This window comes from Oryctolagus cuniculus, chromosome 15 (genome assembly GCF_964237555.1).
Source record: "Oryctolagus cuniculus chromosome 15, mOryCun1.1, whole genome shotgun sequence".
NCBI classification, from domain to species: Eukaryota; Metazoa; Chordata; class Mammalia; order Lagomorpha; family Leporidae; genus Oryctolagus; species Oryctolagus cuniculus.
The window spans coordinates 70,093,078-70,118,836 of record NC_091446.1 but is presented as its reverse complement, the minus strand read 5'-3'; the positions used below and the strand labels follow the sequence as shown (position 1 = coordinate 70,118,836).

The 25,759-nt window shown below is 59.7% G+C and overlaps 1 protein-coding gene across 1 annotated transcript in view; it reads left to right on the top strand.

The window, feature by feature from the left end:
* ZCCHC24 (zinc finger CCHC-type containing 24) overlaps nt 1-24,605 on the top strand; it is a 57,016-nt gene extending 32,411 nt beyond the window's left edge. The window contains exons 3-4 of the mRNA XM_002722890.5: nt 14,645-14,809; nt 20,884-24,605. Of these exons, the coding sequence (XP_002722936.1) occupies nt 14,645-14,809; nt 20,884-20,997 (279 nt within the window). The 3' untranslated portion in view covers nt 20,998-24,605. The remainder of the gene's footprint in view (nt 1-14,644; nt 14,810-20,883) is intronic.
* Nucleotides 24,606-25,759: the final 1,154 nt, after the last annotated feature.

Sequence of the window (25,759 nt, the reverse complement as noted above, 5' to 3'; positions counted from 1 at the left end):
TGGCATCTTAAGCCCTAACTCTTCCTCCCCCAAGGCTAGCCCAAGTCCCATTGACTATGCTTCCTGGACTCCCTCAGCTGTCTCCTCTGTGTTGCCCCTCCCCCAGCCACACCACCATCACCTCTCCCCACTGGTGTGTCTGCAGCCCCTGGCTGATACCCTCACATGATCCAAGTTCCTCCCTCCCATCATCCGTTCTCCATGTGCAGCCAAAGAGACTTGAGAAGGCAGGACAGGCCATGCCACTCCCAACTATCGGTCTTTCCCCGGCTCCCTGTTAGTCCTGAGCTAAAACATACCCCTGGACGCCAGGGCTCTGCTGCCCCTAAGCCTTAACTCCTCCATCTCCCTGCCACAAAGTGCTCCATCCACTGGGAGCCCTGTCCACTTTCACTTCTTCTCTTTCTGCACTCCCTGTGACCTCCACGCAGTCACCCTGGTCACGTGCTCGCCAAACATCCCCTGGTGTGTAGACCAAGCTTCAGGCGGGTTCCTGGATCTGTTCGCTTGTCACATAGTTACTGAGCGCCTGCCATGTGCCGGGCACCAGGGCTATCCACGAGGAACAAGGAAGACCAGGAAAAAATGCAGGCGACATTCTTGGGGAGGGACAGTCAGAGACACACACGGATACACCGAGGTGTTAGGTCACGGTCAAATAGCATTGTTAAGGGTGTGACGGCTCGAATAGACAGCAACGCTCGGGGAGCAAGCACTGTGGAGATGTGGGGGAGGGTCCTCCTGGCAGAGGGAAGAGCAGGTGCGGAGGCCCGAGGTGAGGCAAGGATGTGCTTGGGTGACAGCTCAGGCTGCGATGGAGCAGGCGCCGAGACACAGTGCCAAGCGCATCCCCAGCCTGTGCTCCCTTCTCCCACCTCCTCCCCCAGCTGGGCAGCTCTTCTCTGGGGGACACAGATGGGTGCTTGTCTTAAGCCCCTCCTCCAGCTGCCCCTCTAAACACTCACAGTGGGGACAGGAAGTCTCGGCCCTCGTCTCCCAGCTGCCTGGGTGAGACGCCACCAAGCCAGGCCGGCCTGTGCAGGAAGGGACAGAGGCCCCATTGAGCCCACTCTCTGGGCTGCCAGGGACAATAGCCGCTCTGAGGAGCGGGAACATCAGCGCCATGGCTGCCCAGGAAGTGGTCAGGCCGTGGGCCTCCCCCTTCCAGGGACCCCCGCCGGCCTTCTCCCCCAGCTCCCATCTCAGGCTGACAGCCGTGCCCACGTGGCACTTGGCCCTGCCCTGCCGGGCCCAGGGAATCAGCGAGGAGCCATGCACTCCCTCCTCCAGAGAAGCCTGGGGAGGAGACACAGATATGCAGACCGAGAGGTGTGTCCTGAGTGCTTCCGGCCGAGATGCACAAAGTACAGGGGGCTTGTGGGGTGCAGGGGAGACGTGGCAGGGAGTGCCAATAGGGAAGTCTTCCTGGAGGAAGAGTCACGGTTCTGAGGAGCTTCTGCAGCCAGGGCCAGAGCTTTTAAATTTTTATTTGTTTGGTTTTGCTTTATTTGAAAGGTCAGAGAGACAGGCAGAGAGAGATCTTCTATCCACAGGTCCACTCCACCCACTAATGCCTATGATAGGGCTGGGCCAAGCCGAAGCCAGGACCCTGGCATTCTATCTAGGTCTTCCATGTGAGTGGCAGAGACCCAAGTACTTGAGCCATCACTGGCCACCTCCCAAGGTGTGCCTTAGCGGGAAGCTGGAATCACAAGCGGAGCCAGGACTCAAACCCAGGCACTCTGATATGGGATGCAGGTGTCCCGAGCAGTGTCTTTACTGTGCCGAACACCTGCCTCCTTGGCCATTTAAAAAAACATTAATGCATTTATTTTTGTGAAGGGTAGAGAGATAGAGATCTTCCATCTGATGGTTCACCCATCCAATGCCTGCCACACCTGAGGCTGAGCCAGGGTAAATCCGGAGTCCTGCGTTCCTTTTGGGTCTCCCACGTGGGTGGTAGGGGCTTAAATACTTGAACTATCATCTGCTGTCTCCTAGGATATGCATTAGAGGAAGCTGGGTTGGAAGCAGAGGAACCAGGTCTTAAACCAAACAGGCATCCCAAATGTCCAGTTAACCTGCTGTTCCAAACACTTCCCCAGCGGCATAATTTGGAAGCAGCTGTGACACAAACAGGGCAAGAACTGGCATCTACCATCGGTCCAGAGGTGGGAGGAAGCCACGGCCAGGCGTTATGCCAGGACTCGAACTCTCTCTGCCTCTCAATCTTGTGTGCTGCCTACTGGTGGGAAATTTGCACCGGGAGGGTCTCCAGGGAGTGCCTGGGCTAGGAGTGCCACAGAGTATGCCTGCCTGCACACCCCCAGCCCACAGCCATGGTGAGGCAGGCATCACTCAGATCACCACTGTGGCCTGCCAAGCTCAGACGGAGACGCAGAATCCTTCTCAACACAGTGCTGTGGCAGCAAGCCATGGAAGGATTTGCCTTCCCAGGTTCTGCCCCATCCTCCTGTTGACAGATGGAGCCGCTGAGACCCAGACAAAGAAGGAACTGCTCCCAGGTTAGGGGAACGAGTTGGTGGCATTGTGTTGGGGTGACCAGGAGGAAGATAAGAGGTGCCCGCCTTTGAGCACTTTAACTTGTACAACATCTGAGATTGTGGGGGGACCAGACTGCTCTGGACAGAGCTGCCCTGTGGCTTCTGAAGAAGGAACCCCCATTTGCCTCTGCCCTGGCACCCCTGTCCTCCATGGTGCTCACCACAGCTCTCATTACTGAAATGAAATTCTTGCTGGGGTTACACCTGTCTTGGCAGCACCCCACTCCAGTGCCTCATATATAACGGGGACCCACCATGTGTGGGAGGTATGCATGCAGGGCCCGTGGCAGGTGAGGTAGATGCACATGGTGACTGCTGGTTGGGCCTTCCCCACTCTGTGGCCTGTAGAGGACAGCAGGACCCCTGGGGGCAGCCTGGGCCGGGGTTCCAAGCTGGTCAGATACGTGCCAGTGTGTGGTGAACAGCCAGCCCGGCCAGGGTGGTGCCCAAGCTCCCTGTTGGAAAACTGAGGCCCAGAGCACTGGGCTCCAGTCCTGAGCCAGGGGTCTCGCAAGCAGAGCAGGGAGCTGAGCTGGGGTCTGCTGGCTTCTGTCCAGGCTTCCGGACACCCAACCTGGCCAGCAGCCCTTGCGTCTGCAGCTCGGGGCTGACTTTTCCTGACAGCTGGGCCCGTCGGGAACTGTGTGTGCCGATGCCAAGGCAAACATTGGTGGTGGAGGTGGGGGCAGGAGGTGCCTGCAGGCCCTGTGTTCCTTCACTCTCCTGGACAGTCGGGGCTGGAGCCCCTGAGCAGCCAGGCCTCCTGCTCCGTGATCGTTGTTCCCCGTGATGGTTTCCAGATGCTGAGGAGTCACAGGTTTGGGCCTGGGCCAGGGGAGCCAGCCAGCCCTCCCCAGCACACCACTGCTGCCACCACCGGCTCCATCGCCAGTCCTGCTGTTAAAGAGGTGGCCCTTCCTCCCCACCCCAGGCCGCTTGTAACAGCAAGTGTGCACTCGCTGTCCCGCAGGCCTGTCCCGCAGCTCCTGGGGTGAGCCATGCTGGGCTGCATTCCGGCTGCATCTAACTTCCTGTATGGCTTAAGCAAGTCACTCGCCCTCTCTGTGCCTCCGTTTTCTGGGCTGTAGAATGGGCATGTGGAGAAGGCAGGCTCGCTCTGACACTTCTACTTTCCCAGCCTGTGGTCTGCACCATGCAAGGCTATGGTTTCCAAAGTGGGTCCCGGACCAGCGCCATTAGCAGCCCCCAGGAATTTGCTAGAGACAAAACCCCCGGGGCCCACTCCAGATCCATGGAATCAGAGTCCAGGGGTGGGGCCAGAAGGCTGTGTACTAGCCACGCCCCCCATGGTTCTGATGCAAGTTCACGTGGGAGCCAGGAAGTGCCTGTGCTAAGAATCAAGAGCTTGCAGCACAGGGATCAGAAAGACGGGTGCAGACTCTGTATTGTGTGGCTTGGGGATGGATGAGGAAAATGGACCCCCATCCCCCCGCCTCCCCGCCAACAGTTACTGCACTGAAGAAGTGAGGTGCTTGCACCCTGCTCCCACACGGGGAGTGCTCCTCTGGCTGACTTAGCCGGCATGGGAGCCCTGTGCATAGGATGCAGGGTGCATGTGCTGCTTCCCTCACAGGTGCACAGTGGGAGGGACGTCACGGAGCCCAGGGCGGGTGGACAGGCCAGGAAGCTTCCAGGAGGAAGTATGGATTTGGTCGGGAGGTAGGCTGTGTCTGGCAGTGGGACTGGGTTGTGCAAAGGTGGGGGTGAGAATGGATACCACCAGCTGGGCTCCCCCGCCTCGGGATGGGCACCTGCCCCCTCTCTTCCTTTCTCAGAATCCTTGTTGGGTGGGGCTGCCCACAGACAGGGCAAGGAGAAGGTTACAGCTGACGCTCTGCAGAGGCACGAGGTGCTGTGGGGTAGCGAGGCCTGGGCCAGGATCCCAGCTCCACCGCTTGCTGGCTGTGTGACATTGGGCAGATCTCCCAACGTCTCTGTGCCTTGGACTCCTCACCTGCAGGAGTTACAGGGAGGATGGGATGTAGGTTAGAGGTAACACCGCCCATGGCAGGAGCTGCGAGGGCTTACAGCCGGGGCCCAGGGAGGGGAGCCGGCCGCTGGGGGCCAGTTCACCACCCTGCCTCCTGCAGAGCTGCCTGCGCTGAGTGCTCTGGGCACAGGGACGGTGGGGAAGGCTCAGCTGCAGCCAGGGCTTTGAGGCTGGGAAATGTCAAGTTTGCTTCCTCCCCACGACCCCCTGAAGTCTGGAAGAGGAAAAGCGCGAGTGCAGGCAGGTTTGTGCCGAGTGCTTGGCCCCCAGGCCTGGTCGGTCTCCCATTGCCACCACCAGCTGACCCCATGGAACCATGGGAAGAGCCGGAAATGTCTGCCCCAGCCACAGAGCCTCTTAACCGCTGCTCTGCCCACTTACAGTTGCCGCAGGTGACCCCGAAACCACCGCATGGCCTCTGTGCCTGGTACCTCCCCCTGTTACCAGGGAATTGGATGATGGCCAGAAAGACCAGGGTTCAAGGCCTGCCGCTTATTTGCTCTGCGACTTTGGACAGGTGCCCCCGCCCCTCTGAGCCTCTCTCTCCTCAACTGGAAAGAGGCTCCCAGCGAGGCCGTGAGCCCAGCACTGAGCCAGCCCGGCACACAGCGGACACTCAGCGCTTTGTGCGCCGGGGCTCACCTGCTGGGTGCTCTCAGGGGTAGGAAGTTTGCTTGCCTTCTACCCCTGGCCGGCCACAGGAGGAGATCAAGGCCCAGAGAGGGGAAGGTGATTTATGTGGGGACAGCGCCCAAGCTGGAAGTCAGGCCTGCAGCCCCGCGCCAGGCAGCCGTGGGAGCCCCAGGCCCGGGCTCCTGCCAGAGTGGCCCCAAACTGCTGACTTCAGCGTTTCTCGGCCAGAGCAGATCGGATTTCTTTTCTGGCACGCGGCCACCCTCCACACCCTTCCCCCATCGCTATTTTGAGCTGAGTTCGCTGTCCCCTCCTCCCAGGGCTGTGGCCCTAACACCCGAGCCTTTCTCTCCAGGCTGAGGCCTTGCCACCACTTAACCCCTGCCCCGGGGCGTTGGGCACAGCCTCCCTGCGGCCAGGTAGAGCTGGGCTGGTCACCTCTGGCCAGGCCCTGCCAGGGTTGGCCTGGGGACACAGAGCCAGGGGCCTGCCTGGGGCAGCCATCTCAGTGGTTAGCATGGCCATCAGGGGGCTTCCTGGGAGCGGACATTCTTCATAGCAGGATCAGTCCAGCCCCGCCCCTCCTGTCCTGTGACCTATGCCCTGCCCTGACCTCCGCTCTCCACCTCACACCTCACCCTTCATGGGTACCGCCCCTTTATGGGGACATCCCCCCCACCCCCCACAGTCCCAGCTGCTGATTCCAGCCTGGGCCTGGTGCCTTGAGACATATGGTGGGCCCTGAATAGCCACACAGGCCACACACACACACATACACACAGGTTAGCTGGCAGCAACGTTTCAATTCAGGGTGGAATCTCAGGTCTGGCACACTGGAGGTAGCTCGGGCAGAGCAAGTGCTGTAGACCACAAAGCCCCCGGGAGTTGGGGGTGGTCTTCGCCAGGGGGCATCTAGCCTGGGTGAGGACCTGGGATGGGAGAGATGGGTAGGGAGGTGCCTCCCCAGCTTGCCCCAGAGGACACCTGGCAGTCACTGGCCGGAGCAGTGTTCGAGGCGCAGGACACCCCAAGAGTGAAAGCGTGGGCTGGGGAGGGTCACTGGCAGGAGGTGACTTTTAAAAATGTTGGTGTACACTTTGTGGAAAGGACAAGTGGCAGCTGGGTTGGGAGGTCCGCAGGGGCTTTGTGGGTCTCAGGGAGATGGGGTCCCAGGCCCGAGTGGCCGGGAGAGGGCTTGGGGAGACTGCCTGCCAGAGCTGGGGTTGTGGCCGTAGCAGGAGAGCCGGGGGCACGGCGGGACCTTGACAGCGACGCGCAGGGCCTGGAAACCCACCGGGGAGGACGCGTGGGTTTCCGGGGAGTCACTTCCAGCAAAGTCCCACCCACGCCCGCGCGGTGCCCGATGCCCGGCGGTCGGTCCCTGCGGCCGTCACGTGAGAGGAGGAAGCCCGGGCCATTTGCAGGCTGTGATTCGGATGTTTTCCACCCCTCAGGCCTGGCCCCTCTTCCCTTCCCCGCCTCCCTCGGCCTGTGGTTCGCCAGTGGAGGAAGGCAGGAAGCAGATAACTCAGGGAGTGGCTGTTCATGTGATCCAGAGACCTCGCTTTCCAAAACCTTCTGCTTGGAATTCCTCAGCCCGCCCGCCCCGGGGTGCTTGGAGACAGGGAGTGGTGGGGGGGTGCTTGGCGGGGAGTCTCCACACTGCCCAGGTCTCTGCCCGGCTGGGCTCTGTCCATCCCTGTCTGTGTTTCCACATTGCTTTTCGGAGTCTTTCCCGCGTCTGCTCCCTGCTGGTCACTCAGCTGGCCCCTTGTGTCTGCGCTGCCCCCCACCCCTGACCTGGCCTCCGCTGGGCCTCCTCCCTCTTCTCTTTGCCCTCTCCTCTCTATCTCGGCCCCTTCCCTTCCCTTCCCTGCCCCCCACCCCCACCCGTGCCCCCTCCCCAGAGTTTTCCTGAGGCCTTTTCCTGTGCCTGTGAAAGCGCTCATTGTTCCCTGCCCTGTGACATACTCTAGTGTTGTGGAACCAGGATGGCATTTTTGCGGTGGCTTGGGGGTGGGAGGGGTGCCTGGGGGGGGGGGGGGGGAGCCGGGCCTGCTAGGTCCCTGCTGGCCTGCGGCAAGGGAGGGGGCCTGGGGCGAGGAGGCGCTTGAGGTACTCTCTCCCTCCCAGCATCCCATGGGCCAGGCGGCCTAACCCACCTGTCCCTGTGCCCACCACTTCCTGTGCCCACCTCTTCCTCCGCCGGGGCCTCTGTGGCCTGCAGCTGCCTGGACCAAGCCGAAGAGGCAGGCGGCCCTCCCACCTGCGGGGAAAGAGGAGCATGGATTTTGGCACCTAGCTCACCTGACCCTGGTTCTGGCCCTGTCGCTAATTCTGCGACTTCGGGCCAGCTCCCTGTCCTGGTCCCCAGACTCAATGTCCTCATTGGAGCTCTGGTTTCACGGATTCTAGGTCACCCCTCAGGACATGCTCTGGCCCCGGGCCTGTCGCTCGGGGCGCCCATGTGGCCTCTGCCCAAGGATGCGAGGCCCGTGTGTTTTCTCAGGTGCGAGTCTTACTTAGACTTGAGCCTGGGGGCACCTGGCCAGGGGCATCTGTGGTTGCGTGGGCCACGATTGGGGAAGAGGTCCAGGGCTGACCCCTTTCAAGGCCCGGGACTGTGAACCCCCTGAAGGCAGGTCATTCGTCATGTGTCTCATTTATTTCCATATTCCTGGTGTTTTCCACAGAGCCTGGTGCAGAGGGTGTGCTCAAGACTTAGCTGAATGAGTGAACACTGAGATGTCCCCTGGGGTCAGGGGTCAGAGGTGAGGTCGCGTTCCCAGGGCAGGCTCATTTTTTCTAATTTTCCCACCATTGTTTCACCGAGAGGCTGCGGCTTGCTTTGGAGTCAGCAGATGAGGTTCAAGGCTTGGAGAGGCCGCAGGGAGAGCAGACTGTCTGTGCCGGGGGAGGGGCCACACCTCCTCTGTGGCCCAGGAGCAGGGGGCAGGCCACACCGCCTCTCTGTCTCTGCTTCTTTGCCGAAGCCTCTCTGGGAGGGGAGACCCGAGGCTGCAGGAGCACGCACAGAGAGGCAGCACTTGGGCCCACCCGCTGGCCCCTCCTCTGTGTCTCGCCTCTGTTCCTCCCAGCTCCAGCCAGAGCCTCTCAGCCTGGAGCACAGAGGGGCTTGCTCACCCTCCATGGCCCAGGGGAAGCTCACGCTGACCACAGTCAGTCCCACCCCCATTCTGAACACAGGGAAATGGAGGCCCAGAAAGGGGAAGTGGGTTCTCCTGAATGCTGGGACCCGGGACAGCAGCAGCCCGTTCCTACCTCTCACCTCCCCAGTTCGGCAGGTGCTCTGCTTCCTGCAATCCTGGCACAGGGCACAGCGGTTGAGAAAGTGGTCTGAGTCAGACGGGCTACAGCCTCCCATTTCCTGGCAGTGTAGCCTTGGGCACGCTACAGAACTGTTTCCTGCCTCAGCGTTCTCGTCTGAAATATGGGACTACTCACACTCAGCTCCGAAGGCTGTCGCAAGGACTAGACTTAAAGCTGAGTGCCCCAGAGCTCAGCATGACACTGGCCTGCTCTCCTGGGAAGGTGGCAGGAGCAACCAATCTAGGGGAAGCTGACGGCTGGGGCTGGGCACTGTCCAGGCCCACTGCTGGAACTATTTGGAGAGCAGAGGCCGTGCACACTGGGGCAGAATCCGGCCTGGACATGTAGGAATAGCTCAGCCACAGCCCTCCGCAGCCCACCCTGCTGCCCCTCCTGGGCCCAGTGTCCCTCTGATGCTACCAAAGACTACAAGGTCCGTCTCTGCAGCAGGAACTCCTGGTCCCTTAAACTTGGAGAAGATGTGATGGGCGCAGTGAGGAGTGAATTCTGTGGTTGGGGCAGGGAAGCTCAATGGACATGAACATGGTGTAGCACAGTCAGCAGCCGGGGCCAGCCTGAGCCCCCACCCTGCCCCAGTGTCTACACCTGCAGGGGCAAAGGGGAGGCAAGTGTAGACAGATCCACTCTCCTCACGCAAGTTCTCACCTTCTTGGGAAAGCACAGGGCACCCCCTAGTGGGCAAGAGAGGCCTGCAGGCCAGGAAGTTGGCAGGTAACTATTCTCTTTATCCAAGCCATACCTCCTCTTTATTTGAAAGGCAGCGTTCCAGAGAGAGAGACAGAGATCTTCCATACACTCTACACTTCCCATTTGGCTGCAATGGCCAGGGCTGGGCCAGGCGAAGCCAGGAGTGTAAACTCTATCAGGTCACCCATGTGGTTAGCAGGGGCCCATGTACTTGGGCCATCCTCCACTGCTTTCCCAGGCACATTAGCAGGGAGCTGGACTGGAAGTGGAGCAGCCGGGACTCAAACTGGTGCTCATACGGAATGTCAGTGCCAGAGCGTCAGCCCCCATACCTCCCGTTTAAAAACAGCCATCAATTAGGACAGAACATAGACGTAGAAACAAAATCGACAGCTGCTCCGTCTCCCAGAGGCAACCCCTTAACCCTCCTGGCTGGTTTCTCCCTTTCACAGGTGTTGGCACGGCCATCTTGGGTCACTTGTCCTGCCCCCCCGCCACCCCTGAAATGTTTTCCCAAATGTTTAACACAGATCACCATCACTGTTTTGATGGCTGCATTATCTTTCATCCAGTGGGCATAACATAGGGATTGAGGACATTGCTGCTAACCCCTCGGCTGCTTCTGGGTTGCTGCTGTCCTAAATCATGCTGTGGGGTATGAACGCTTCAAACCCTGCAGGGGTCGGGTCTCTGAGGACAGTCACCCACCCGGAGGGGTGGACGTTTCTGAAGTCTGAGAGTGCTGTGTCCAGTCGTCCTGTGGAAATACAACAGGGAGACATGCCTTTGTAGCCCCCACCCCAGCAGCCCCTCCCAAACCAGCTGCAAGGATTGGAAGGGCACCCACAGTCACCAAGTGCAACCGTCTGGCCAAGGCCAAGGTCCCCTCAGCAGCCTCCCTGATCATCGTTCACCCTGTCTTCCATGCCTCCAGTGACGGGGAGCTCACCACCTCCAAGCCCCCCTGGAGAGAGCTTAGGGACCAGTGGGAAGCAGTGTCCAGATGGAGTCAGCAGCCTGAGCCCCTCTCCCCAAGCAGGCGTCTTGTCTGGACAGCTCCTCCCCTCTGCTCCTCAGCTTGGGTCTCCCTTCCCACCCCCACCCCCACCCCCAGCCGGCCTTCTCCTTCCCAGGCCCCCTTCCTAAGGTGCTTCTAGCCCCTCTGGGGGGGGGTCAGAGGACCTGTCCCTGTCCCAGATTCACTGTGTGTCCCCAGGGGGCCTGTCTGTGCTGCCAGGGGTGGTTCCCGAGCCCCAGGGAGCTGTGCCTGGGCTGCTGGCAGAAGTGGTTCCCAGAGGGGTACGTGGCAGGGGCCAGGGGGAGGCGAGCCTGCTGGGGCCTGGCAGCCTTCCCAGCCCGGGCGGGCGGCGGCCCCCGCGGAGCCCTCGGCAGTTACCGCCTGTTCCATGCTCAAGTTTATGAGAAGACGCTAAGCCTCGCTGGGAGGAGGCAGAGGCGCCTGTGTCCTGGTGGGAATCCCTGCTCTCGTCAGCGCTGCCCTCCCTGAGCCCTCCCAGGGAGTGGCTGCGAGCTGCCCACTGGCCAGTCGCGCCTCCATCCCCTGCCTGTTTGCCCCTGACCCGCAGGGGAGCCCAGCCAGTGCCTGCCCCTGGGCTGGGCTAAGCAGGAGGCCTTAGGAATTCTCTCATAAAATTCCTGCTGGGGCAGGATGGGGGTGTTCGGGGGTGGGGGTGGGCGGTGTCTGTCTTCCCAAGCGCTGGCCACGGCTTCATGAAGCAGACACGCTTGGGGTTGAGAGAGGGAAGGGTGAGCCCAGTGTGCCCTTGAGAAAGAACCTCCTGGACCTCGTCTCTTGTGCCTCACATGTGCAAGCTCTTTGGGAGGTCCTGCCCCTTCCTTGTGCCTCAGTTTCGCCATCTCTTAAATGGGTTGCTGCCATCCCCTAGTGCACAGGGTTCTGGAGAGACTAGAATGGGGACCATGGAGCCGTGGGCACGAAGCCAGCATGGAGACAGATGCCCCTTCTCGTCTTCCCTTGTCTCCTGCCAGCAGCATCTTCAGAGCTTCTGTGGCCTTTTTCCCACCCCAGGTCTTTCCGTGAGAATCTCAGAAAATGAGGCAGCTGATACTGTTCCATCCTTTGTCACCTTCCCAATCCAGGGATAGAGAGCACCCTCCCTGCCCCGCACAGGCCTCCCTCCTATCTCTGGAATCTTCCCTTTACACCATGGGCCTGTTGGTCCCAGCCCGAGTCTCTGTGTCACCCTGGTCTCCTGCACTCCCTCTCCCTGGACAGGCCCTGGGAAGGCTTTGCTGGCTGCTGAGCACTGGCTCTGTGGGAGACCCCAAGCCAGGATCTACACACACACACACACACACACACACACACACACACACACGACTGCATCACGGCCGCCCAGCAGCCGCGGCTGGCAGCCCTGTGACATCATCAAGGTACACAAATGCTGCACGATTTCCCAAGGGCCCCCCAGGTACTCACAGGCAGAGCCAGGATGTGATGCTGGCGTCTGGGAGCTGAGTCACCTCCCACATGGTGGGGTGTCAGAGCCCGGCCCTCCCGGTGTGTGGTGCCTGGCTGGACAGCCACTGTGGAGCTGGCACGTGGAGGCCACCAGCAGGTGCCGGAGGCCAGGTGCCGCATCCTCGGGCCCTGGCCGGCAGCTCCAGGGCTGCAGCTGCTCTCATTACGCACGTGGCCACGCTTCCTACCTCAGCCCTTGCTCTCCTCCTTCATCCTCCCTTTGGTCTACTGTCTGTCTCCTTTTTTTCTGCATGGGTTTCCTTCCTGTTCGTGGCTAAAGCCAAGGCTTTCTGGGAATGGAATTTGCAGAGTCTGTCTCCATTTCTGCCCCAGAGCCCCCGCTTCACTCTGTTTCCTGGGGTGACTTGACCCCTCCCTATGACACTTTGACCCCTGCCCTTTGGCCTGGCTGTGTGAGCTCAGACACCGGGTCTCATCAGCTCTCTGAGCCAGGAGGCCCGCAGAACCAGACCTCAGCGTGGGCCTGGCTGGTGACAGTCCCCAGATGTCCCCCCCGGGGGCATCAGATCCCACCCCAGGGAGGTGCCCCACCCCTACCCTTGTGCCTTCACCCCCTTGTAACAGGGTCAAAGCTTCTCAGAGCAGGTATGTGGGGCAATGAGCCCATCTGGAGCTTGCTTTCAGGATGGCAAGAGCGGGGAAACTGAGGCACCAAGTGGAAGAGAAGGAGGCACAGGAGGGGTCAGAGGACCCCCACTAACTTGAGACCTACAGAGCTCTCTGACCCCAGGGGCACCGTGTGACCCCTGTACTACAATCTGTTTATTCCTGAGTGCTCCCCTCCCATAACTGGTTCCCTCGGCTTACTGAGCCCTGAGCCTGCCCGGAACGCACGGGAGATCAGGGCAGTGCTGCCGTCACCGCCTGAGTTCAGATTTATGCAATCAGCACCTGAAATTCAAGTCGTGGCAAGGGCTCCTGGGGAAGTGAGACCCCGATTCCCAAAGGGGAATCATTCCTGTGTGCGGTGCTGCACAGCTCCATAGCGGTCAGTAGGGACGGTGCCCCTGGTGCCCCGGCTCTCCTCCTGGGTGCAGGCCTCCCGGGTTAAGCCCTGGGACAACCTTACCTGGTGGTTACCTTCATTGTCCCTGTGAAGTAACCTGCCCAAGGTCACAGGGCTGGGATTTCAGAACCGAGCCTGGGATCCTAACACTGTGCCCACATCCAGCCCTCTGTACCCGTTCACCCCGCATCTGCAGACTCCACCAACCAGGGAGGAATTCAGTACAGAAACTGCACCCGTAATGAACACGTTCGGACTGTGTTTCTTGTCATTATTCCTTAAACAATGCAAGGTGACCAGTATTTATGTAGCACTTGCGCTGAATGAGGTATTATAAATAATCTAGGGGTGATTCAACGTGTTTGGGAGGATTTGCAGAAGTTACATGCAAGTACTGTGCCATTGTCTATTTTGAGCGCCTGTGGGTTTTCATATCCACGAACCATCTCCCATGGATACCACGGGATGGCTGTACTTCATAAATGGGTGCTCGCCTGGGAAGATGTTTCCATGGAAACGGGACATCACACAGCCCAGGGCTTCTGAAACTTAATGACCTATGAGTTCTCTAGGTCTCATGTGCAAATGCGGATTCTGATTCAGCACCAGGCAGGGCTTAAGAGTCCATGTTTCTAGCAGGTGACTCCGGCCCTGCGGACCAGACTTTGAATCATCTCGATGTACAGCTTGTGTTGAGCCTGTGAGGGCCGCTTAGTAAGATAAATGCAGAGAGCAGCTGGCCGGCACAGAGGGGACACGAAGGAGGCACACGCAAAGGGCCTGATGGGACAGCCACTCCTCAATCCCAGCCAGCAATAATTCTAGACCAGTGTGCTCACGTCTCTGTGAACTCTCCCATTTTCAAGTACTGCTATAACTAGCCCAACTTTTAAAAATACCCTGCAGCCCCAAGTGAGAAACAACCCAAACATACTTACCCAGTCTGACAAATGGGCACAACCACCGTGGCACATTTCTGCAATGAGCTATTATTTGGCAACTTTGAAAGCCGCCCTTGTAAGTGAAAGAAATTGGACACAAAAGGAAACACATCGTCTGTTTCACTTATGTCTAGAGCAAGAAGGCTGTAGACAGTACACTAGTGGCTTTCTAGGGCTGGGAGGTGTGAATGTAGCAGGTTGATAAGGAGTAACTATTATTATATCCTCCTGTGGGCAAGATACACAAGATTATTCACTGTAGCATTGTCTAGGATAACAGAAGAATGAAAACTACTGGATGTTGCGGAATAGTGAGGCAGTGGGGATGTACCTGAGCTTGTGTGGTGGACTGGGTTCTGAAACCGAGTGTGCCAGGTCGACTTGTACCAGGTGAGGGAACGCCAAGGAAGACAGAGCAGATGTACAACCTGTGTCCATCTGCACGTGAGAAGAGAAATCCTGTGTGCGCACATGTATGTGCTGTATGTTTGTGAAGGCAGTCACCCTCAGGGTGGCTTAAGGGAATAGAAGACGGCCTCCAGGGAGGGCAGCCTGGAGCAGGCACCAGGGACCAGGGGCGGCTCGTTTTCCCTGCAGACACTGTGCCTGTGTGGCTTCTTCAATAGCCTTTAAACTGCAGCCTGGGGTGGCCACAAGCACCTGTGTGCAGGTGCACGCCACCACCAGCCCACCGCCGAGTCCTTTCCTGCAGCAGCCCCCACCACCTCCACTCTTTTCTGCGCCCAGGAGGGTCTCCCAGCCTTGGGTTCCCTGCGTGCTCGGTGTGGGGGGGCCTGGGTGTTCCCCAGACTGGGGACAGGAGGTACCTGCAGGAAGGGCAGGAGGGATTGGAAGACTGACAGTAGGGGTCCCACATGGGCATCTTCCTGGCCTCTGACCTCCCCATCCCCCGTGTTTGCTCTGCAGGCACGCCCCAAAGGTGAGGGGCTCACGCCATACCAGGGCAAAAAGCGCTGCTTCGGCGAATACAAGTGCCCCAAGTGCAAGAGAAAATGGATGAGCGGCAACTCGTGGGCCAACATGGGGCAGGAGTGCATCAAGTGCCACATCAACGTGTACCCGCACAAGCAGGTGAGCGGGGCCGCGCTCCCGGGAGGAGCCCCCGAGGGCCACTTGTCCGCTTCTTGGGTCTCCGGCCACTCCTCGCAAGGAGGGTGAGATCAGTGTGGTCTTCCCTTGTCTCCTCTGAGACAGGGTGAAGAGAGGGAGCCCGTTTCCCCAAAAATGGAAGGGGGGCGCTAACGGGGCACCATTGCGTTTCTGAGAAGGGAGGAACAGGAACGGGGGCGGGGGTGTCAGGACAGCAGGATGCTGCACGAGGCGTGCATTTCATTTGTTTATTCAGGCAGGGGACACGTGGGGACAGGGCGGCTGCTGGGCACCGGGCACAGTGCCCGTGCCGGGGGTGGAGACAGCTCGCCCCAGGGAAGACCTGCTGAAGGCAGGCCGCAGAGAGCAAGCCACTCAGAGGGGGTGACCTTAACTCAGAGGTGAGAGAGGCCACTGGGGGCACCTTGCAAGGTCCGGAAGAAGGCAGAGGCTGGGGCTAAAGGGCCAGGAGAGGGGGCACCTTGTCCCTCAGCCTGGAGGGGAGGCAGGGGGAGGCTCACGGGGTTGATGGTGCCAGGAGGAAGAGCCCCACGTCCAAGGCTTCTGCTTTCTGAATGAAAGTGGAGGCGGGGTTCTCGGGGGCCCTCGGGGAGGGGCGGCAGGCCTGAGGGAGGATGGTGACCGCAGCTGTCCCCAGCACGGCTCACCGCGCACACGCAGGTGGACTCAGGGAACAGCGGAGTTTGGGGCATGGAGGCCTGGCTGGTCAAGGAGGGCGGAGCCGGGGCGTCCTTGTAGAAGTGCAACCGTCATGCATTGGCCCCGTATCAGGGCCTGTGCAGCCAGGACTGGAAGCCAATGGGACCCTGGTGGAGAGGGAGGATGCGGGGGGGCCCGGGGCTGGGTGGAGGGGAAGTGGGGGCCGAGGTCTGGGTGTGGCTGAGGAGGGGCACCAGGGGTGAGGCAGTTGGGGGCCTGGCTGCTGCCTTTGCAAGGGTTCATTGCCTCTCATGGGACATCCTCCCCCGAAGGCTCCTCCTGAGCTAGGCCTGTACCAGCCCGCAGGAAGGTGAGGGTCAGGGGGCTGCCAGAGGGAGAGCTCAGTTAGGCAGGCTTAGCCATCAGTCTTCAGAGAGGGCCTGGCTGGACCTGGTCGTGATGCCCGCCGGGGGCCTTGGCTGACCTTCACATGTGTCCCTGTGCCCACCAGGGCACAGTGAGCAGAGTCACGGGTCCCCCAGAGCTGCAGAGCCTTCCTAGATCTCCAGGTGGGAGCCCCGATTTACGTATGCACCTGTGTTTGGAGGGAGCCCACACAGCTGTCGGGAGTGGCCCATGGACCAGCCAGCTTGGCCCCCTCCGGAGCCCTGTGTGCACCACAGCCGTGTGCGGGACCAGGATCCCCGGCACTTCTGCAAGTCATCCTGCCTGTCCTCCCTTCAGCCACCCCATGAGGGCAGCCATGTTGTTCCCCTCATTTTACAGGGAGGAAACTGAGGCACAGGACCCAAGGTCCTCGGAGAGGCTGGGAGCGAGCGGGTTGGGGGTTGGTGTGAAGAGCAGAGTGGGCAGATGAGGGGCCTGGGGGGAGGAGGGGAGCGGGGCGGGCGTCAGGTGCCTGGCTGGGGCCAGACAGTGGCCCGGGCCTCACGACTCTGCACCTTCAGGGCCCGAGCAGAGGTGCAGGGCCCGGCTCACACACCTGAAGCCGGAGGGAGGACAGGGCTCCCCACGGTGGCGGCAGCCTCCTCAGCCCCTACCCCTATATTGTCCCAGCATCTGGCAGGCCAGGGCTCCCCGCTGTGTGCCTTCTTCCGGGCCAGGCCCATTCCTGGCTTGTACCAGCATTCCGGGGTGGGGTGGAGGGGTCAGGGCCTTCCCTGCCTCGTCGGCGTCACTGCCCTGCCAGGCTCAGACCAAGCGCAGCTTCCCTGTGCCTCCCGTCCCCCGTCTCCATCCTCAGGGTGGGAGCCTCCTCCTATGAGGCTCTTGCCAGGGCATCAGCCAGCATTTACTGAGCCCCACTATGTGCGGTAGGGGGCAGAGGCCCAAGAAGCGGTGGCACTCGAGCGGGGTGGCCCAGGCAGCCAGCATCAAGGGGCCCAGGCCCAGGTCTCCTCTCCCGGGCTCACAGGGCTCTTCTTCCTCAGGGAGGCCCGGAGCTGGGGAAGGGGCTGGGGGTGTGTGACCCCTCCTCCCATCGCCCCAGCAGGAGGGGCCCTTTGAAGAGCTGGGTGGGGGGGACGCTCAGAGCCCCTCCCGCTGGGGTGAAACAGGGCTGGGGGATCTCTCCCGCCCCTGAGCTGACCCGGGCAGCACCCTCTCCTGAGAACCCCCCCTCCCCCGCTACCCCCCCACATCTGTTTCCCGTCAGGCTCCAGCTGCAGCTGCCCCCTGCCGGCCCGGCCTCCCTGCAGGGGGCGGGGGTGGCCCCAGGCTGGGATCAGTCCCAGCTGCTGAGTGTCTTCCCGCGACAGAGGGGAGTCATCCTGACAGCTTCCCCACGCCCCCTCCAGCGCCAGGCGGGCCAGGGTCCCCCCGGGAGAGCAGCCCCAACAGGGTCACTCACGGTCAAGGGAGGCCTTGTCCACCAGGGCCCGCTGGCTCCCCTGTCCCCAGCGCACGTCGTAACAGGGAGAATACACGAAGGTAACACTGGCCAGTGTTTCCGGTATGCTCTCTGTGCCCAGCTGTGTTCCCATATTCCCATAATTCTGCAGGCGTTATCCTAGTTATTCTTTTTTTTTATTTTTATTTATTTTTTTGACAGGCAGAGTGGACAGTGAGAGAGAGAGACAGAGAGAAAGGTCTTCCTTTGCCATTGGTTCACCCTCCAATGGCCACTGCGGCCGGCGCGCTGCGGCCGGCACATCACGCTGATCCGAAGCCAGGAGCCAGGTGCTTCTCCTGGTCTCCCATGGGGTGCAGGGCCCAAGCACTTGGGCCATCCTCCACTGCACTCCCGGGCCATAGCAGAGAGCTGGCCTGGAAGAGGGGCAACCGGGACAGAATCCGGCGCCCTGACTGGGACTAGAACCCCGTGTGCCGGCGCCGCAAGGCGGAGGATTAGCCTATTGAGCCACGGCGCCGGCCCCTAGTTATTCTTCACAGCAAACCTAGCCAGTCAGTACACTTATTGGCCCTAGTGGAGACACTGCAGAAGACACCGGCAGAGTATTCCAGAATAATCTCTCTTTATCCTCAAGATTCATTGACAGAAAGCCAGAGTGACAGAGAGAGGGAGAGACACAGAGAAATAGATCTTCCATCTGCAAGTTTACTCCCAAATGGCTGCAATGACTGGGGCTGGGCCAGGCTGAAGCCAGGAGCCTGGAGCTCTATCTGGGCCTTCTATGTGGGTGGCAGGGACCCAAGCACTTGGGCCATCTGCTGCTGCTTTCCCAAATGCATGAGCAGGGAACTGAATGGCAAGTGGAGCAGCTGGGACTCGAACTGGTGCTCTTATGTGAGATGCTGGCATTGCAGGCAGCAGCTTAACCTACTGCAGTACAATCCCCGCCCCTAGAATGGTCTTTAGGACAAGCCAGAGATAGTCCCCATCTGCGGACCTGCTGAACCCAGAGGGTGGAAGCCCCAGCTGGCCGGGTGCAGCCAAACAGGTGCTTGTGAATTCCTAGGGGAGAGCCGTGCTTGGGGAAGGAGGCACCCTCACCCCACACAGGGCACAGCACTGAGGGAGGGTTCTGCCCTCGGTGCAGAAGCCAGGGGCCTGCAACAGGCAGGGAGGGAGGGCGTGAGGTCTGCGGTGGAGACAGAGCTGGGTGGGAGTAGTGGCAGCTGACAGGTGGTGGGCAGTGTGCCCCTCACAGCATGGAGATTGCAAGCAGTAGAACACCACACACATACGCACACACCTTGTTTGCTGTAGGCCCCTGGGCAAGACCCTATATATCCTGGAGCCTCAGTTTCCCCCTCCATCGGGCAGATAGTAACACGCCCCTCACCCGGGCCTGCCTTTGCCACAGGAAGTATAAACCATCGAGAGCACTGTGGTGTCAGGCCTGCAGCCTCTATGGCTCCCCCTGGAAGGCCAGCTCAGGGAGCAGCCCTGGCCAGCAGGGCTGGGGGGTAGGGGGGTAGGGGAAGGGGCTGGAGACCAGGCTCGGTTTGGTGTGGAAGAAGGGAAGACTTAGGGACCCAAGGGAGGCCCCTGTGTGGCTGGCTGTCTGGGATGAGGGTCCCGGGAGCTGAGTGCAGGCCAGGGTGAGAAAGTGCTTCTTCCATAAGTGTATGCAGGGAGCTGCAGAGAGCTGAGCCAGCGAGAGCTCCCCAGCCCTGGGACCCGCGAGCCCTCCCTCAAGCCCACCCTTGCAGATGGCGAGGTGGAGGAGCAGAGGGGTCACAAGGCCAGTCCCAGGTCACGCAGCTCCCAGGCAGCAGAGCTGACCTTGGAGCCTGGGTCTGACATGTGGTCAAACTTGTTCTCCTCTCCCTTAGCCAGGCTGGAGTCTGGGCAGGGAAGCTGGCCATCTGGATGCCCCTTGAGATGGGGCTCCAGCTCTTTTATTACAGGTTTATTTCTTTAATTGAAAGGTTGAGTGACAGAGAGAGGGAGAGACAGACATAGAAACCTTCCATCCACTGGTTCACATCCAAATAAGCCACAATGGCCAGGCCTGGGCCAGGCCAAAGCCAGGCGCCCGGAACTCCATCTGGGTCTCCCACATGGGTGGCAGGGACCCAAGTGTTTTGGTCATCTTCTGCTGCTTTCCCAGGCACCTTAGCAGAGCAGCTGGGACTGACGCAAGCTCCAATATGGGATGCCCACATGACAAATGGCAGCTTAACCGGCTGTGCCACAGTGCCGGCCCTGGTGCTCTGACTTCTTGCCCCTGTCCCAAGCCTTTCCTCTGTGGCTTTAAACCCGGAAGCACAGGCTGGGTTTCATGATGCCTGGATCAGTTCCCTGCGACCTGCATTCCCCACCCTCACTTAGAGCCCCACTGTCTCATCCGTTCCCCACACTGCTCTGACGGTCAGCTGGGACCGGGACTGCACACTGGGCAGAAAAGCCAGGGCCTCTGCCACCCTCAGCTGCCCTCCCATGACCACTCTGGGTAATGGTCACTGGCATCAAGGTTCCCTTGCCCTCGCCTCCCTGGGCAGCTCCCTGCAAGTACCCCCAGGTTGGTGCTGGGGTCCTAGGTCGGGGCTGGTGCTGGAGAGAGGAGGGTGTCTCCCTGACCCGGCCAAGAGGCCGCGGCTCAGGAGGGGCTCCCGGTGCCCTGCACACGTTTTCCTGGCTTTTGAGAGCCTGGAAGGGAAGGGAATGGGAGCAGGGGACAAGCCTGTGCTGGTCCATGCCCGACACAGCCCCCTACATCTGGGATCAGATGTAGGCTGGGATCTCCCTGGCTCTGGGTCTCAGTTTCCTTATTTGGACAAGCAAAGCGCTGCGAATGGCCCACTTCACAGATGTGGAGACAGACACTCACACAGAGTGGGTGGCCAGTCGCCTGTCTTCTCTGGGCCACCTCGGTTCCCCCGATAGGAAACAGTGAGGTTCTGCCTGTGTGGCCACTCAGCAAACAGGCCACGCCCCGGATGTGGGGTGACCGCACTTGGCTGCCCCGATGGAGCTAAGGACTGGCTTGCCCCAAGCCTGAAGCGCCGGGACTGTGTCCAGGTGACGCTTTCCTTGTATCCCGAGGCGGCCTGAGCAGGTGTGGGGTGATAGGTGGTCAGGAAGATGCTGGGATCAGATGTAGGCTGGGGTCTCCCTGGCTCTGGGTCTCAGTTTCCTTATCTGGACAATGCCCTTGTTCCTCTGTCCTGCCTGTTTGCTGGATTTTTGTGAGCTTCAGGTCGTGGGGGAAAGCAAAGTGGTATGTAAAGGGGCTCCCGCCCCACCCCGGTGTTCCAGGTACAAGACCCCTCCCCCAGCTCTGGCGCCCACCCAGGGCCTTGGCCTGCGTCTCCTGGGAGATAGACAGCTACGAACAGGCAGGAGGTAGGAGGAGGGCCCTGGGGTCTTGGCTGAACCACCTCTGACTACAGGTTCTCTTTCTCTCTGCCTCTCTCTGTGTTTCTCTCCCCCTGCCTGCCTTGGGCCCCTGTCCTCCTGCTCTCTGCAGAGACCCCTGGAGAAGCCCGACGGCCTGGACGTGTCTGACCAGAGCAAGGAGCACCCGCAGCACCTGTGTGAGAAGTGCAAGGTCCTGGGCTACTATTGCCGCCGCGTCCAGTGACCACCGCCGCCGCCCGCTCGCCCGCCCACAGCCGTCCTCCTGCCAGCCCAAGCCGACAGCACCCGCTGTGTGTGCCCTGGGCTCGGGGCGGAGGGCGAACTCCCGGGTCTTGTCTTGTGTGTGTTGACAAACACTGTCATTGACCTTGCTGCTCCCGCAGGTGGTGGGAGGCGGCGGCTCCAGGAATCTTCACAGGTGGGCCTGCGGGCTCCAGGGCCAGGCCAAAGGCCAGCAGGAGTCAGCACCCAGCCCTTGGTGTCCCTGAGAGTCCTTTTGGGGTCATCAGCCTTGCATTGGCCACAAGTGCACTAAATTTACTGTGAATCCCAGTACCCGCAGGGGGCCGTCTCCCACCGCACCGTCCCTCCCCTCGGCCAGCCTCAGCTTCCTGTCCTGTTGCAGTCAGTGAGCACAGCAAGCAGAAACCTGGTGCAGCAGCTGCCGGGGCCGTGGGTCCCTCTGGGCCCTGCCCACGGAGGCCCAGACCTGGGCGCTGCACCCCCGTCACCCTGGACCCAGACAGGCAGAGGTCAGGGGCAGGGAGGCCCTGAATGTGGGCCTTTACTCCCACCCCCAGCACCCACCTCACACCTCCCCACTGCCCGGGCTCCACCAGCCCCCTGCCCTCCCACCCGCACGGGACAAATAGTCCTGGTGATGGCAGAGACGCCCAGCCTGGACCCTCCCTGGTAGGAAGGACACGGGCCTGGCCTTTGCTGCCCACGGAGGGATGCTCCTCTCTGGGCCTCAGTGTGCCCATGGTGAGAGAGTGACAGCGGACAGCCAAGTGGCCCGTTTCGGGTCCCATGATCTGCAGCTCAGAGCCATCTCCTGGAACAAAGGGCTCCATTTGGAGAGTCGCAGGGGGCCGGGACCGTGGGTAGGGCCGTAGCCGTCACCATCATCCCCCAGTGGTCACTTCGGCAGGCAGCCTGAGGGAGCCATGTCCTTTTCCCATGCTGCCCCAGCCCTGCCTGTTGTCCTTTGTCCCAGTAACACAAAAGGACCCCTCCCACCACCGCCACCCACCTAGGACTCCCCAGCCCCTCTCACAGGCTGGATTTGGCACAAGCTGGTTTGGAAACTGGGGACAATGACTTCCTATGTCCCAAGGGAGCAGGGAGGCCCCTGTCCCCTGTGGTGAGAAGTCTCTGCCGTCTTCCTCCCTCTTCCAGGGAGAGAGGGACCTGGCCGGCACCACTGGGTCGGCTGCCTTTGCCCCAACATTGTGCCTCTATGGAAAAAAAAAAAAATCAGACCACAAAACAGGCCTGAAATCCAGTGTTTACCAAGGCTGAAGGACGCCGGTCTGGTGCCCAGCGGCCTTCTGTTTGCAAATGAAAATGCTGTGTGCGTCGGAGGAGTGACAGTGAAGTGTTCAGCAGAGGTCCGGAGTGCGAGTGAGGAGTAGGTGGGCGCGGGGGCGGGCTGGGTTTTGGGGGCATCCGTCTGAGCACTGAGCGAAGGTGTGCGTGCTGCAGCCCCGCCCGCCAGGGGGCAGCAGGCCCTACCTGTGGCAGACTGGACACCCTGCCGCCCTGAGCACTGCCTTGCTCAGCTGCTCCCTGTCTGTCCAGGATGTCGGGGAGAGCTGGGGCCGGGGGAGCTCTGGCCCAAGGCCTCTGTCCCCAGGACCGAGCTGGTGCTGTCAGTCACGGGGCACCTCTAAAGAGGAGGTTGGCAGTGACAGGCCCTGTACTTGCCTGAGGTCAAACCCACAGGGGCCCTGTCCCAGGGCTGCGGGACACCTGCTACCTGGGCTGCAGAGGTGGAGGAGACACCCCCCCTCCAAAGAGAACCCAGGCTCCAAAGGCCAGAAGGAGATGGGCTGTCACTCCAACAGGACCTCTCAGTGGGCGTGTCCAGCTGGCAGCCACTGCCCTGGCCATCTGCACAGGGCCTGTCACCTGTCACCTCGGGGGTGGGTCCTCCAGCCTGTCGCAGCCCCTCCACGTCCCTCCCCACCCCCCAAGCCCTTGCACTGTTCTGGCTGAATCTGGGAGCCACCGTTGCCCAGGCTGGTACTTGGAGAATTAAGTGCTCAGCGGGCCAGGGAGCCCAGCGGATGAGAAAGTGTGGTTTTAGTATGTTCAAAAGGGACAATCGCTGGTAGTTAGCAGATGTGGCTGTCTAGTTGGAAGAGAATGGGGTTTACCCCGTATGAAGTATTCGATAGCTCTACTTGTGAATTTGTATTTATTTTGAGTTATACTTGACACAGAATTCCTTTTTTTAAAAAATACTATGTGTGTATTTTGGAAAAAAAAATTCATAGATGTTAAAATTTCTGCATGGTTACCGATTTTTCTTACAAAACTGAATTTGATAGCTTTTCCCGAAAAAGATCTTCACAGCGATTTTTGTCTGTATATATTTGAGGGCCTTTTTTTTAGGAAAAAAAAGAAAAGAAAAGAAAAATAGAATTGCCTGACTTTTGACATTGAAGAAACAAACAAAAAGAGGCATTTTCAAAACTTCAGATTCCAGGAGGGCCGGCGAATATCAAACACAGATTTCTGGAAGTATTTGCAAACCTTCTGGTTGAGCTACAAGAAAATATTGATGGCGAGAACTGTCCTCTTTATTCCTGTTACTGGGTTTGTTGTTTTACTACGTTTTGGTCTGTAAAAAAGTATGCCGCTGAGCTACACGAAGAAGGAAATATTGTCGACATAGAATATTATATGAGGTTGGTACATAATTATGATGAGAAAAAAAAAAAAACCCTTTGCAATTCTTGAAGCCATGTTGTTGTTATCCTGTGTTGTTCTCCTTGGATGAAAATATCAGTATTAAGTAGCCAGCGTATCATTCACGTGTTTAGACGTATTCATGTGTTCTTGTCCTGTATGTATATGTATGTTTATTTTGGAAAGTATTGCCTTTTTTTTTAAGAGACGCTATTATTAGATACACAGTGGAAAAGGGAACAGTGGCCCCTTCGTGCCTCTTCCGTTCGGGATAACCGGCACAGTTGTAATCTCTTGCACCTTCTTACGATACCTTGTTATTACAGTCGTCTTGCTCTTGTAGGGCAGGCAGGGAGGCAGCGAGGGGAGAGGACGAGTTTGCCTGTCTGCCCCTCTGTGGTCTGCCAGCCCCTGGGCCAGCGAGGAGGGATCTTCTCCCTGATCCTCTCTGAAGCTTTGTTGCCTGAGCCGGGCCTGGGGGGCCCCCTCCTCTTTGAACTTGGACTTATCCACCAGAGCCCCCTACACCTGCCCTGCAGTGTCTAAATAGACTTGAATCTAACGAATATTTAATCCAACCTCACTCCACGGTAGCCCAGGGCAACAACTAACCCTGAACCTCGGGGTGTCGCAGCCGTCAGCGAGGAGGCCGGGGGTGCTGCTAGCACTGGGATTCATTGGTCCTGGTGGCCAGGTGGCTGGTCGACCTTCTCCGCTCGGTGTGACGATCCTGTCCGTGCCTGCGTCTGTTACTACGTGTGTGTCCAGCTAAAAAGACAAACAGAGCCCGTGGCCCAGCTCGGAGGCTGCCCTCGGGATGGCATTCCGTTGTGTGCCTTATTCCTGGAGAATCTGTATACGGCTTGCCTATAGAAACATAGCCTTTTCATGTTGTATTAAACGGACTTTGAAAAGCGAGAGGCTCATGGGTTTCCTGTTGAAACAGGTGCTGGTCATTTTCACAGGGGCATGAGGCAGTGCGGGGAAGGGAGGGACTTGTGGCCACCCTGCAGCTCACCTAGTCTGGGTCATCTCATCCCTGCTCCTACTCCTCCCAGCCCCTCTGTCCCCAAGGGAACCCCCTCTCCAGGGCTTGGTCCTCCCCAGACTGGGCGAGATTGTCGGAAGATTAGGTCACACATTAGCTTGGGCCTCCCGGGTGACCATATATAGGAGTGAATCTGCCCCAGGCCTCCCACCGGGCATGAGCCCTGGTCCCCTCGCCTGGCTTGGCCTTGGGCATCACATGGAACAAATGGAAGTGTCCAGGTCGGGGATCAGGGAGCCGCTGGCCTGGGCGGAGCTGTTCCCAGGTGGGGCTCAGCCTTGCGGATCAGCAGAGCCACCTGCACTGGCTGTAAATCTGCCGAAGCCTTGGCCCAGCCCAGCGTCACTGGGAAATGGGTCTGGGAGTGCCCTCGGGTTTCCAAGATTTATTTCTTTGTTTGAAAGGCAGAGTCAGAGAGACAGAGACAGAGAGAGTGGGAGAAGTCTTCCATCTGCTGGTTCACTCTCCAAATGGCCGCAACGTCTAGAGCTGGGCTGATCCGAAGCCAGGACGAGGGTGCAGGGGCCCAAGGACTTGGGCCATCTTGTACTGCTCTCCCAGGCCACAGCAGAAAGCCAGATGGGAAGTGGAGCAGCTGGGACTCGAACCGGCGCCCATATGGGATGCTGACGCTGCAAGCAGAGGCTCTACCTGCTATGCCACAGCGCCAGCCCCCAAAGCCCTTGGGTTTTAATGCCTACCCCAACCAGGCCAGGCCATTGTGCCTCCGAGGTTGCAAAGCCCCGGGGCTCTGAGGGAGTCTCCTGAGGTCTCCTAGGGCTCCCCTGTGGGGAAGTCAGCTGAGAAGCCAGGGGGCTGGGAGCCCTGCGCTGAGAGAGGGCATCTTGTCCTCGCCTCCAGCTGGTGGTTGCTAAGAATAATACTGCGGGGAGGAAACCTGGAAATCAATATTGTTCCAGGCGGTTTTCCAAGGCTGAAATCTTGGCAGCCACCGGCTAAGTGTCTAGGTAGGGCACAGGTCAAAGTGGTGTCCGTGGGCCAGCAGAGGAAACTCACGGCAAGG